The sequence below is a fragment of the Siniperca chuatsi genome, linkage group LG9, assembly GCF_020085105.1.
Source record: "Siniperca chuatsi isolate FFG_IHB_CAS linkage group LG9, ASM2008510v1, whole genome shotgun sequence".
NCBI classification, from domain to species: Eukaryota; Metazoa; Chordata; class Actinopteri; order Centrarchiformes; family Sinipercidae; genus Siniperca; species Siniperca chuatsi.
In genome coordinates this window covers 19,869,292-19,883,445 of record NC_058050.1, presented here as the reverse complement: position 1 = coordinate 19,883,445, position 14,154 = coordinate 19,869,292, and the positions used below count along the sequence as shown (strand labels likewise).

The following is a 14,154-nucleotide window of genomic DNA, read 5'->3' as shown; positions in this document are numbered from 1 at the left end:
ATCACCCATCTCTCTCCCTTCCTACTTTCCTAGTTTCCCTTACACTTCCCTTTCACTGACTTTTTCCCTCTCCCTTCTCATTTTCTCTCTTTCACACACATACACACACATTCTCTTTTTCTTTTGTTCTCTACAACCTCCATGAGAGCTCCCTGCCTCTCCTCTTTGATCCTGACCTTTTGCTTTAGCGTGGAACACAGCCTGGCAAATTGATTTTCTGGTTTCCAGCTCAGTGGTGGCTTCCCTTTAAGCTGGCCAGCCAGACTGCCAGACAGAGATACAGTTGGACAGACAGACAGGCAGAAAGACAGGCAGGGATGGTCCTCTCAGATGTCAATAAATATTAAATGAATGCTCCAGACTTCCTCTTCCCCAGGCCACCCAAACACACTCAGATGCACACACACAAAAATTGTGAGTATATCTGTCTATAAACCTTTTGCAGTGTTTCTCCACAGCCTCAGCTCTACCCGGAAAATATCCCCTCTGCTTTTGCTCTGTTGTCCTCAGACTCCCTTTCCTCCTCCCCTGCCCTTCTCATCACCCCTCCATCGCTGTTTATTTCCAGTTTCTCTCCATCTCTCCATCGCTCTTCAGATAGGGAGAACTGTTCCTATTCTTCTGCCCAATAAAACACTCACTCCTACCACCTTTCCTCTCTCTTTTTCTGTCAAATCATCCCCTCCTTTATGTCATCTGGTCTTTCTTCTCTTTCATCTTTTCTCTGTCCCTCTCTCTTTCTTAGCCCTCTCCCTAGAGAACTGATCATGAATGGCTTTTTATGTCCAATAAAGGCATCACAGTTCCCTCTGTCTCTCTCCCTTTCTTTTTTAGGCTAACTTGGCAGTGCAGCAGAATCGTCTGGCCATAGCTAATGTGGATCTTCAGAAGGCTCAGGCTGAGCTGGATGCCAAGCAGGCAGAGCTGGATGTAGTACAGGGGGAGTATGAAAAGGCCATGATGGAGAAACAGGTCAATAGCTTTACTTACGTCCTTGAAACACAAATAAAAACAAAAAAAGGAGCAGTGTCTGCTGAAAAGACATCTGAAACAGCAATTAGATCATGTAATTTAAAGCACATGTGAGATGAATTCTTGTGTGCTGCTGATTCTACACCTGGAGCTTTATGCCATTATCTTTTATTTTAAAAATGTGGCAAATACTTGAGGCATCAGCTACCTTGCACAAACTGGTGACATTTTTTGTGACTTTCTTTTAAGACTAATTAATGAACATCAGGCACAGCTGTCTTTGTGCTTTAGTGATTCAATTGATAATTTGAGATTTCGTTCGTTATCTCATCTCACTCCTGTATTTTCACAGCAGCAGTCAGTTTCTTCATGTACAATATATTTCCATGTATAAACACAGGGTAAAACATTTAGTCCATGAATGGAAAAAAAAGTAAAAAGGTGAGCATTAAAATATATGGGATGGCCTTAAGCCTTCAGCTAAATTAAGTCTATAATTAGTATATGTAACTGTACATATTTGTTGAAAAAGATACTTTCCTAAGCTGATGGTGTGCCACCTGATGCTATTTATAACCAGGTTGTGCTTCTTAAAAGTAGGGTAGAAAAGTTTCACCAAGTTTTAACTTCCTATTGATGTTTTGACATCATTATCATAATACAGTATTTTTCAGTGTTTTATCGAATTAGCTGCCCTTTTGTTAAAATAGATGAGCCTATGTGAGCCTATAAACTAGAATCACAGAGGTGGGCTGTCTTTTTAGGCACAGCCTGAAGAAATGTGATAACCTGCAACAAAAATGGAAAATTATTCAACCTGAGTAACACAGTGGTACACTGATAAGTTTGTGTGCAGGTTTGTGAGTCTGTCTCTGTCTGTCTCTGTCTGTCTGTCTGTCTGTCTGTCTGTCTGTCTGTCTGTCTGCTGTGTGTGTTTGTCATCATCAGGACTCTCTGTTCTGAGGGAAATAACAGCATGTAAATGGAACAGTATGTGCATCAACACTCGCTGATTAAGAAATCTGGACAGCCCAAGTTGACTCTTTTTATAATTTTGTGATTAAGACGCAGAGCTGTTCATCTCCAGAGGCCAAAAGCGAGATTGAAGGGCTCGCTGCAGAAGGGTTTGATGCTCAGACAATTGCTGTTGACTTTGATATGCTTCTTAATTAAAAGAGAGCCTATACCAGACAGTCTTTATTGATGAAAGAGACATTATTGCCATTTGGCAAACAACCTCATTATTGCCTGCGAGCAGCTGATAAAAAGATCATTGTGATAAATGACTTAAAGGTGCTGTTGACCTCTTACTTTATTTTTAAAAGGAAAGCTACTTTGGGCAGTCAGATAGGTTAAACATACTGACAAGAAAATGCAGATACATCCATTCATCAATCCATCAGGGGTCACATGGGTCCAGATCCTATGCAAGCCTAACCCAGCCCAGTGATAAGCATCTATATATATATATATATATATATATATATATATATATATATATATATATATATATATAGGATCCTACTGGGATTAGAGAGTATCTCAAGTCTCGAGGACATGATTATGTCAATACTGATATGAACATGCACTCTTTGTCCATATAAACATACTTGATATTGGTATAATTATGCTCAGACGTACTGAGAATAAAAGGTTGAATGAGAGTCGGATGGACGGATTGATGAAGAGACAGTTGGAAGGACAGGGAGGCCAAACAGACACATCAACCTACTGACCTGTTTGTCCGCCCTCCCTTCCCATCAGACACTGTTGGAGGATGCTGAGCGCTGCAGACACAAGATGCAGACGGCGTCGAGTCTCATCAGTGGTCTCGCTGGTGAGAAGGAGAGATGGACGGAGCAGAGCAAAGAGTTCGCTGCCCAAACCAAACGCCTTGTTGGTGGGTTTCAAAGCAGGCTTCAAAACACAACTGGTATTCAGAAAACTATAGCATCAGAGAGATGTCTCTGCAAGTTACTCTTGGATTACTAACCTAAATCCATAATGACATTAATGCAAACTAATACTTCTAATTACCTTCTAATTATGTTACTGTTTGACTTAACATTTACCTGCCACAGCATGGGCTGTTTTCTGACTGTGTTGGCATGACTTTTTTTTACATTTGATAACAGTTACACAATGCCAGTATTTAAATGTTACATGTGCACATAACACCTTTGTCCTCTTGTTCCAGGTGACGTTCTTCTGGCCACAGCGTTCCTCTCATACTCCGGTCCCTTCAATCAGGAGTTCCGTAATCTTCTACTGAGTGACTGGCAGCGGGAGTTGAAGCAACGTCACATCCCATTTGGCAACAACCTCAATCTGACCGAGCTGCTCATTGACGCACCCACTGTTAGCGAGTGGAACCTACAGGTCAGTGATCTATTTTGCCAACCAAATCTACCAGCTACCACCTGTCTATTTCTATGAAGACTTCATATTGCAGTTGCCTGACTGTAGTAATTATTAATTAGCATCCTTCTTTGAAGGATAAATGTATGTATCATGTAATCATTTGCTGCTACTAAATCAAATACTGGATAGCGAAATTAGCGAATTAGTTAAATGAAGTAGAAAATTTGAAATAAAAAAAATTGCAGGCATTTGCTTAAATAGACATCAGGAATGAGCCTTAACCAGTTATTTGTTTTCCGTTTTACAGGGGCTCCCAAATGATGACCTGTCAATTCAGAATGGCATCATTATCACCAAAGCTGCCCGCTTCCCCCTTCTTATTGACCCCCAGACGCAGGGAAAAATCTGGATCAAGAACAAAGAGGCCAGGAATGAGCTGCAGGTTTGGGATTTTTTTCATCTGTACCTTTTCCTTTAAAATATGTGGCCTGTGTTTGCTGCTACATTTTTTTAATGCACGATGAGGCCGTACCATTTATTAACATCATAAAAGAACAACTATGACATTCTGGTGGGTCAATCAGGTATCACATATGTAATATCCAAAACTACTGATGGCCTGTGTCAAGTTTTTGCTCCTCTGTTTTCACAATTGTGTAATTGTTCTGTCATTATCTTATGCCCAAAATTAAAATTAAAACAAAATAGTGGTTCATAAATAACAGATTAAACTCAACTACACCTACTCAGTTTTTCAATGTCATTACTTTTTATGCCTCTATTTCTCCATGCCGATCTTCACATCGCTTGAAATGATAGTTCGAGATGCTCAGCTTCTGCAGTGTGCTGTTTGCCCTCAAATCCTTTTCCTTGTCCAACATGCTTTTCCTTTTGTACAGCGCCTTGAAAAAGTACTGCAGAATTCTGCAGACATAATAAGACCAGCCAAGGTCACTGGCCCTGTTAGGGGCAATCTCTGAGCCGAGTGAAAGCATTCTGCAATCCTATTATGAGTGTCCTGAAGACGCATTTCTCCAAGCAGTGGGTTTAAACCCTTTCCACAAGTGACCTCATCAAACCAACTGTATTTTTATAAGGTTTTCTAAAAATGGCTCATCTTAAAATGTGATGTGTTATTAGTTTGACTAGTCACATTCCCCAGACAGAGGTTGGCCTTTGTAGCTTAGGAGGAATGAGGGAGAAGTCAAACGTGTGTCTCTTTCGTTTGACTGAATCAGATGCTTCTCATTGTCTTATAAATTAGCTCATCAGTCTGTTGAAAACAATGTGATTGCTGCTGAGGTCAGTTAGTAAGGTGATAACTTAATAAAATCAAAAAAATGTTTTCTCTGTGTTGCAGAGAACTTTTAAGGTTCACCCCCATTAAAACCAGATTGTTTAACAATAAAAATGTCCACCGTGGACATGGGATGTTGCCATAGCTGACCACTGATGCAGTAGCTTGATTCAAAAAGGGAACGCTTACAGCTGTCAAAGGCATTACATATGTCACATAATTACCATTTCTTTATATCTATATATTAATAGAGGTCCCATATTCTGATCCCAGATCACCTCACTGAACCACAAGTACTTCAAGAACCACCTGGAAGACAGTTTGTCTCTTGGGCGCCCCCTTTTGATCGAGGATGTAGAGGAGGAGTTGGACCCTGCACTCGACAACATCCTGGAAAAAAACTTCATCAAAACTGGCTCCACTTACAAGGTAACGTGGCAGAAATAACCCTCATGAGACCTTCATGTTCCAGATTTTTTTGAACCTTGGTTAGAAGAGTGTAAAATGGGCAGGAGTGTTTTGATGCCAGCTGTCACACCTGCACCGACACAGGTTGATTAGCTCAGACAGGGGAAAACAAGCCCAGTCACTAACTCTGCACTGCATGGGTAGTGCTGGCTGGAGGTGGAGAGGGACTTCTTCAACCATGCCAGCTGGAGCACCTGTCCTGAATCATGTTAATTGTCTTGGGACAGATTAAAGTGTGCTCAGTGAGGCATGGTCACTTAAAGAGAGAGTGTTTTATTGTGTGCAGAGGTCAATTCTTCCTGTTTCTCTGGGTCTGTGGCACAATGCATTTTCTTCTTTTTTGTTCTTTGTGGTAATATAGAAGTTCAGCATCACTGGCTCTTTTAAAAAGGTGTTACCTTGTAGCAAATTGTGTCCACTTTTGCCTTAAGTCTTTTGAAGCTGCATTAACAAAAATGTATTACTTCAGTCCTATTTGAAACCCACCAGTAGCAAACAAACATATTTCAAGTGCAGAAACAAATTTTTTGACTGCTGCATATTAAGCCAAAAAATTGGCTTCTCTTTTACATCTGTCTCCTTTGTTTGGGGAGAAGTGTTACTATCACTTTAGATACTTACTCTCTAACATAACCAGGAGCCTCAAGGATTTACTTTTGTCTCTTACACTGAGAAAAAATAAAATATCAGACATGCTACATACATTTTGCCAAATTTAAACTTAAACAAAATTAAACTCAATTACCTGGTTTGATAAAGTTACTGCCTTAAAAAAATGCTGTTGATGGGATCAGTGGTAATAATGGAAAATTGAATTGGTGCAGGTGATTTAGTGATGAGGTAGATAGTTTTTTTGTGTTATGTAATTAAAGTATGCAGTTTGTTTCTGTGCTTTGTACAAGTAGCTGTGTTGTATTTTTTTAGCAGCTAAATGTGAGATGAGAAGAGCATTTGAATATCCAGGAAAACCAAATCAGCCCTTAAAATTCCACATTAGTGAGGTCATTTAATTAGCACTACAGTAATTTCAAATGATATGTAATAGACAAACATGATGATCCTGCATTTAATATCTAACCCCATTCAAACTGATTTCTACCAAGGGCAAGTCTAATGAATGAGTTCATAATGAGTCTGTCCCATTCATAGATTGTATAACACCAGGTCCCATTAAACAAAATTACAGTATACTTGTATAGAGAGTCTCACTGGCTTCAAGAAACTACATTTCTTGTTGATGGAAAGTGAAATCAAATATTGCATATTGCTTTTGCTCGATGAAAAATAGACCACTCTGTCTCAGCATCCTAATTTCCTTCTGTATACTGTTGGAGTTACATATTTTTAATTTGCAGAGCATAGTTAAAATGGTTCTTATTTTGTCTGCATTTTATTAGCCAAAATGACAGCCCTGAATCAAGCTGTGAATGTGAATTCTGGGTGTTACAGGAAATATAGAATTGTGCATGACAAGGAAGCACTCTAAATTGGTCTCTCTGCCACTAAATTGGTTTGAACTTTCAAAAATCATTTTAATTGCACACATAAATATGTCTTTTCTGTGTGTGCTTGTAAAGATTTTAGCAATAATTTCCACAAAACACAATTGAGGGGTCAGTCGAAATGCGTTCTGTGTGTGAATTTTTCTCATCCAGATAACTGTAAACTTCACTTATTGTACATCACAACAAGAATGGATTTTTAAATTTGTCATTACAGTCCTTCTCACACACACATTCGTACACACACAGAAAACTAAATCATACAGAATGTAAGAGGTTGCGAGAAGGAAGGCAGAGTGAAAGTCTGCTTCTAGGCATTTCTCTCTCTCTCTCTCTCTCTCTCTCTCTCTCTCTCTCTCTCTCTCTCTCTCTCTCTCTCTCTCTCATTATCGCCTCTCAACTCCTGGCTCTGGCTGATGCTGGTTATTCAGCAGCTGACACTGCAGCTGCCTCCCTCTGTCTCACACATGCATCAAACAAACACACATGCATGCACTCACACACACATCAAACATACCATGTAACTGCAGGAAACATGCACACACACTCGCATCCTGTGGTGAAGCACGTGTTACATGCAGACAACCAAAAGTCTCTCGGCTACCTAACGAGAGACCCAATTAGAGGTTTCTACTCTCTCCCTCCCACCCTCTCCTGAAAAGCTTTAATTTCTATTAATATCCTGGTGTGAGGAGGAAGTGAAGGTGTCTGCGGCAGACAGCTCCAGGGACAAATCAGCAGATGGATAATTAGAAGTTATACTGCCATGAGCAATTAAAAGCTGATCAGAGCAAACACAAGCACACATCCATGCACATGTACACACTTGTACAAACATATACACAACCAGGAAACGTTTCTGAGCAGCTGTATCTGCAAAGTGTTTGTTTGCTGACACCAGGATACCTTTATCATTTTTGTTAGTATGGCCTATTCATTATTTTTCAAAGACATCTGCAAAAATTAGTGAATGTCATGACAAAGGTGTGATAACTGTATGTATGTCTGTGTTATGTTATTGTCTTCTTGAAGCGGTTAAGGGAGGCCAAATAATCAGAACAACATATTTCCCACTGTACATGTGCTTTTGATACTTATGCATGTGTATAGGTATTTCGTTTGTGTTGATAAAATAATATGTTGATGGATAATGAGGATGTGTCTTTCCCTCTCTCTATCTTTCCTTTTGCAGGTGAAAGTGGGTGACAAAGAGGTGGATGTGATGAAGGGTTTCAGGCTGTATGTAACCACCAAGCTACCTAACCCAGCTTACACCCCTGAGATCAGTGCCCGCACCTCCATCATCGACTTCACCGTCACCATGAGAGGACTGGAGGACCAGCTGCTAGGCAGAGTCATCCTCACAGAAAAACAGGTAGAGTTGCACTCAAATCATAGCCATTATAGCCACTGTATATATATATATATATATATATATATATATATATATATATAAAAATATATTTTAGCTGTATGTTTAAATTAATTTATGCTACACTATTACATTGTTGCCAATTATGCAATGATGCAAATTGCTTAGATCCTTATAGTTCCTTGGAGACCATTTAAAAGCAGGCTCCCAACATCTCCCCCCTACTGTGTACCTCGCATTCTCTCTCTAGCAAGCACACACTGTGTGGCAATATAACTGGGAGATTATTATCACCCTTTGAATATAGAACACGGCAATCATTACGGCCGTAGATACAGACAGTGTGAAGAAACAACCACACAACCAAAAAGAGTGTCCATATGCACCAATTACAAATATACACACAAAGACACACACATCTTAAGTGTCAGGGACTTGATTCATTCATGCTGGGCAATAGAAATGCATTATGAATGCACCCAATGCAGAGGATGCATTGATCATTACTGTGAAAAGACTGGCGCTACTGTAGGAAGGCTATTGTCTCGCTAGTAATGGCTGATCATGAGATGAAGGATTCATGCTAGATGGGAAAAGTAGCTTGTTATCTTTGTACTAAATATGGATTTAATCATAATGGGAGCCGAAGCTAAAACCTGCGTCTTCACAGTTCATGCAGCATTTACAAGTTATTTGCTTTCACTTTGTGTCGCAGCTCCTGTGTGTCCAAAATAATTCATTTGCAGTGATATTAATGACAGCACTCCTTCAGAGAGTCCCCTCAAGAAAACGTTCATGGGCTTTTAAGCCATCAAAAGTGAAAGAATTCACGCACAATGTAAACGATAAGATGGAAGTTTTAGACCCTTGATTTTCAAGTCCTAGTCAGTTGTCTTGACCACATCACAATCACTTAAGAGTTGAAATCAAACACAGTTTCAAAGAGGCTTATATTTCCCATCATGGTTTTGCTGTGGGTGAGTGAGGGTTTGGTTCATGAATTAAAGGGACTGTACAACTGCTGCAGCATGGAGTGTCAGACTAATATTCAGGGCAGTGGCACTTATTACTGCATGTTACTGTGGTGTTTTACTTTGTCACGTGAGTGCTGAAGCTCCTTTTATTATTTCCTCAGTATTCAGTGGGTTCAAGGGCACTCTGAGAAATCATATTTGTCCAGCTTTTTAGAGAGTTTGTTTCTTTTTTTTGTGCAAAAAATTCATATGAAGAGCATTAGACCCAAGCTCATAAAAACCTGCCATATGAAAGCCAGACACTGTGGCTTTTAGGAAAGTGTTATTTTAATCTACAATCACAGCAGCAATATAATTGGTCAGTCTGACAGTAGTGGTGACGGTTTTTTACCCTGCTAACAGCATGTAAAGGATGCCAGTATCAGTTGGTCCGCCTGTCCACTAATGACCAGAGTGCCATGAAATCTGGTCTGGATAACAAGATAAATGCTATATGTGCTTTACTTTCATCTTGCCCACTCTCAGGCCAAAATGTCAACTTCCAGTATCTCATAATCTAAAAGGCTTTTCATTTGCTGATCAAACTCATGCTCCCCAGGAGATAAACCCTTTTGATTTTAATGATCCCATGGCCTTTCCTCTAGTGCCACGCTACAGCTTTATAACCTATATGTGTGTGTGTGTGTGTGTGTGTGTGTGTGTGTGTTATCTGTGTTATTATTACACCAGGAACTGGAGAAGGAGAGGACAGACCTCTTAGAAGATGTGACATCTAACAAGAGAAAGATGAAGGAACTAGAGGACAACCTCCTCTACCGACTGACCAGCACACAGGCAAGGAAATACATCTAAAACTGTGATATATCAGAAAACATTTTGAAGTTATCAAAAACATTACCGTCAACTGATTTAGGGATTTGGGAATGTGATAATCATCAGTGTGGATACTGTAGAAGTGTCAAGAGCAACTTTTGTATGTACTTATTTTAAAACCAGTTTATCTGATTCCTGGCACTTCTTTCCTTTATAAAAGAACAGTATGAAAAATAGACTGTTGGTGACATTTGCTGGCAAATATGCTCATCTGGAGAACATTAAAATGTTGGCCCTTATATTTGTTCCAAGGAAAGAAAGTTGCATAAATGAGGTCAACAAATGGAAGAATAATAGAAAAACGTGCATCTGTTACAGCGATGTCTACCAAAGTAATTACAAGGGATAATCTTTGCATTTTCATTCATTTTCTGATGTACCCTTTGAAATATGTCTCTTTGTAGGGTTCACTGGTGGATGATGAGAGTCTGATTGTTGTCCTTGGCAACACCAAGCGCACAGCTGAAGAGGTCACTCAGAAACTACAGATTGCTGCTGAGACAGAGATCCAGATCAATGCTGCCAGAGAGGAGTACCGACCTGGTAGGTTATGACAACTGGCTCATTGACAAAACTGACTTCATTTTTTTTGGTAATTTATTCTGGTCGGTTACAGTGTGCCTGCCAAGTTAAGGTTCAATCACACAAAACTGATTCATTTTCAGTTTATAATTCAGCTCAAGCAATGACAAACATGGACACTCTCCAAGAGAAATTTTGCTCACCACACACATCCCTTTAAAACAGATTTAGTTCATAATAAAAAAGTCTGCTAAATATTTTAAGTTAACAGACATTTTGATCAGCTTCATCATTTTTGATTTTTATTATTTTTTTATTTTCCACAGAATGATTATTTATACTCTAGGTGACACTTTTTATAAAAGTGTGTGACAGGATTTTGGGAGACATTTTCTGATCCATTAATAGAGGCCATAGAGTCAACACTTATTTTGCCATTGCTGTTGCAATTTTTGTGTTTTTGTGTGTTTTAAGTGGCCACCAGGGGCAGTATCCTGTACTTCCTGATCACAGAAATGAGTATGGTGAATGTGATGTATCAGACCTCTCTGAGACAGTTCCTGGGACTTTTTGACCTTTCTCTGGCTAGGTAAGAATACTCTGGCCTTTTCTGCTCTCTGTAATGAATTGATTTCTTTTTTAAGAGTGGAGTTTACCCATAAATTCAATTTCTCTATATAATGACACCTTTGTTTTGGTTGAAACACACAAAGTTTTTATGCAAGTGATCCTGTGCAACTCAATGTCAGCCTTTGTCTTACAAAGCTGGCCTGCAAATTTGGCATTGTCAGTTCGTGCTGTTGGAGCACTTGGTACACTTTCTAGGCGACTGAATCTGATTAGAATGCAAACATCTGTGATGCTATAACAACCTTTCAGAAAAACAGTATTACATTTACTTCATACAGCTCATACTGTCTTAAAGATAGACAGTACAAATTTGTGGCCCAAAACCTACCTCATTATCTCTCCATTGTCTTTCCACATTTCCACACAATAGCTATAGCAGGAAAGAGATTCTGCCATATGTTGTCAGAAATGTTATAATTGTACACAGAGTACATTTGAACAGCAGGATAAATTGGTAAATACAAAAGGAAAAGGGAAATTGCACATAATTGCCAAGATCCCAAGATAAATTCTTAGTTTTTGTCTGTTTGCTCTAACTTCTACTCCTCTTCATTATGCCTTTTATAATAAAAACAAGTTTTGTGAAATTTAATTCCTGAATTAGAAAAGAAAGCTACCTTAGTTACAGGGTTTATTTTGTTGTTTCTGACTATCTACATACATGACAAGTTGTGATTGTGACATTCATAATTTGGAGCTTTGAGGGCAATGTGGAGATGGTGACTCTTGTACTAGATCTCTAGTTCAAGTTGAACCTTGTGGTTAAAAATCTAGGAGATAATGAGGTAAATAGGGACTTCATTAGTAAACGCTAAACAGTAAAGTGCAAGTCAATATAACAATGCTACAACGACGGCCTGAAGCATCACCATAGAGTTGTGTCAAATCTTTTTCACACAGCATCAACAAGTATTGAATATTATTAGCTTCACAAAGGTAGTTTTTGTTACAGGCCAACTGGATTGAATTGCTTCTAATTTAACAGGTATTCAATTTACCGTATCCACCTCTTGCATATAAATCAGGTTCTCCTTGAATACAATGAGGAAATGGGGCAATAATAGCCTAATCCTCATCATAAATGTCTGTTTTCTAATGATCTCTTGAAGTTTTCCTGTCAATATATCTCAAATTTCAATATTGCTCCTTACTTGCTCTTGTCATAGTTTGTAATACAGTACATATGTGATATATATGTATATGTGTGTACTGGGGTGGTACCCTTATTGTCTTGTAGCCTCTACTACACATGCAGATGAAAATTAAAGGGGATTATTTTACGTTTGTTATATTAAAGTTGGAAGCTTGTTGATGCTACATGAACATTGACACTTTAACTGTGATGTTTTGTTTTTGAAAATACCACTTTGTCATTTGCTATTTATGCATGGTGCCTGAAGCAAACATCAAATACAGTGACAAGTTTTAACAAGCTTCTCATTGATTTGCCAGCTCAAATAATTTCTTGTCAAATCATACAACTAATTATGTTAATATTCCCAATATCCTTAATGGCTAGTAGAAGCTTTCACATAATTCCCAAGCGCTACAGACATCCTGAGCCTTACAGTCAGTATTGTTTATGCACAAGTCAATAAACCAAACCAGTCTGACCATGCTGTGATCTCTAGTCTATATATGATTTGTAGGGTTTAATATTAAATTTTTAAACTGTATGACATGATGGGGGGCGGGGGGCTATAAGCTGCGAATTTAATGAAACTTCATATGTGGTATCTGCTATGACATTTTACTTAAATAGGTCCTCCAAAAGCCCCATCACCAGCAAACGCATTGCCAACATCATAGAGTTTATGACCTTTGAGGTGTACAAGTACGCAGCACGGGGCCTGTACGAGGAGCACAAGTTCCTCTTCACTTTGCTGCTGACGCTGAAGATCGACATGCAGAGCAACAGGGTCAAACATGAGGAGTTTCTCACACTTATTAAAGGTAAGAGGAAAATGTGAACAGGTTTTGTGAAAAAAGAATGTGCAGGTTTTGTTTGTAAAAGTTCTGTTGTCTTGTTTACTAGTACATGTGAAAGCATGGATGGATTTTTTAAAAGCTTGCCAGTTGGAGACGTCTTCTCAGCATCATTGCATTCATAAACTACATTGATAGAAAGCTAAACCTGGAAAACAACATGCAGATGTGTGAAAAGGAAAATGCGAATTTAACAGCTTCTTGATTTACAAAGAAAATGTATTTAGTGAACTTCTGAAGATTTACTTTTGAATGCTTCACCACAACAATAACATAACCTTTATATAAAGTAAAACCAAGCGTGATGTTCATTGTGATGAATTACTCAGTAAGTTTCAAAACACTGCAGGTTAATTTCCATACTGTACTAAAATATAGTAAATGGAACCTAATGAATGCGTAGAAGAAGAGAAGGGAAACATTTTCAAAAATCTAAGAAAAAATATTATGCTTCGGGGAACAAATATAATACAAACACAATAGTTTTTTTATGTGTTAATTGTGTTTGAAGTTTTCCATTTAACAAAAGAATTAATAAAACAAAATGTAACACTGCTCAGCTGGTCGGGTACCTTCCACATCTTCGGTCAGTCCTTTAACACATATATTTTCCCTCCTTCCCTTTGTTTTCGAGGTTGTCGATGTGCTCAGCCATGCTTTCCATTTCTTTTTCGAGTGTTTGAATCCGCAGGTGAGCTTGGTCGGAAGTCTCCTCCACCACCGAAGTTCTTTCTTCTGCCTCAATAGCTCTCTTTCCGAAGTTTTTCAGCTCCAACGCATGAGCCTGAAGTGTCTGGGACAGAGGGCTCTGCTTTTCATCAATTACCTTTTTACCTAATTTTTTAGGTGTAATTTTTTTAATTGCTTGACGAAGGGCTGGGTCAAGAGCACCGGTCTTGTAGCACCTGCTAGCTCCTCCGCATTCGCTCTTGCTGGATTTCTTGGTATTTCTCGGCATGGTGTCAGAATGACTCAAAAAGTAATCAGTGATACTCATATTACTGTGTCTGATGCGGAAACACTAGAGATATACTAATTAGTATACGTTATTGACACCCGCTATCAGTGCTGTGGTGCAGCACTCAGCAATGTTTACTGTCTGTTATGCTGCCATCTTGAAACCCCATAATGTTCTTTAAAGCTAAACTCCCTGTCTTTGTCATCAAGCCCAATAGTTCACTCAAATCCTAAAATTTC

General features: G+C 38.9%; 1 protein-coding gene across 6 annotated transcripts in view; it reads left to right on the top strand.

The window, feature by feature from the left end:
- Nucleotides 1–14,154, top strand: part of dnah5 (dynein, axonemal, heavy chain 5) — a 109,552-nt gene that overhangs the window by 75,677 nt on the left and 19,721 nt on the right. For all 6 annotated transcript variants that reach the window (XM_044207868.1, XM_044207866.1, XM_044207869.1 and 3 more), the window contains 10 exons: nt 835–972; nt 2,737–2,872; nt 3,170–3,351; nt 3,641–3,775; nt 4,904–5,059; nt 7,793–7,975; nt 9,676–9,780; nt 10,224–10,362; nt 10,816–10,930; nt 12,734–12,924. In XM_044207868.1, the coding sequence (XP_044063803.1) occupies nt 835–972; nt 2,737–2,872; nt 3,170–3,351; nt 3,641–3,775; nt 4,904–5,059; nt 7,793–7,975; nt 9,676–9,780; nt 10,224–10,362; nt 10,816–10,930; nt 12,734–12,924 (1,480 nt within the window). The remainder of the gene's footprint in view (nt 1–834; nt 973–2,736; nt 2,873–3,169; nt 3,352–3,640; nt 3,776–4,903; nt 5,060–7,792; nt 7,976–9,675; nt 9,781–10,223; nt 10,363–10,815; nt 10,931–12,733; nt 12,925–14,154) is intronic.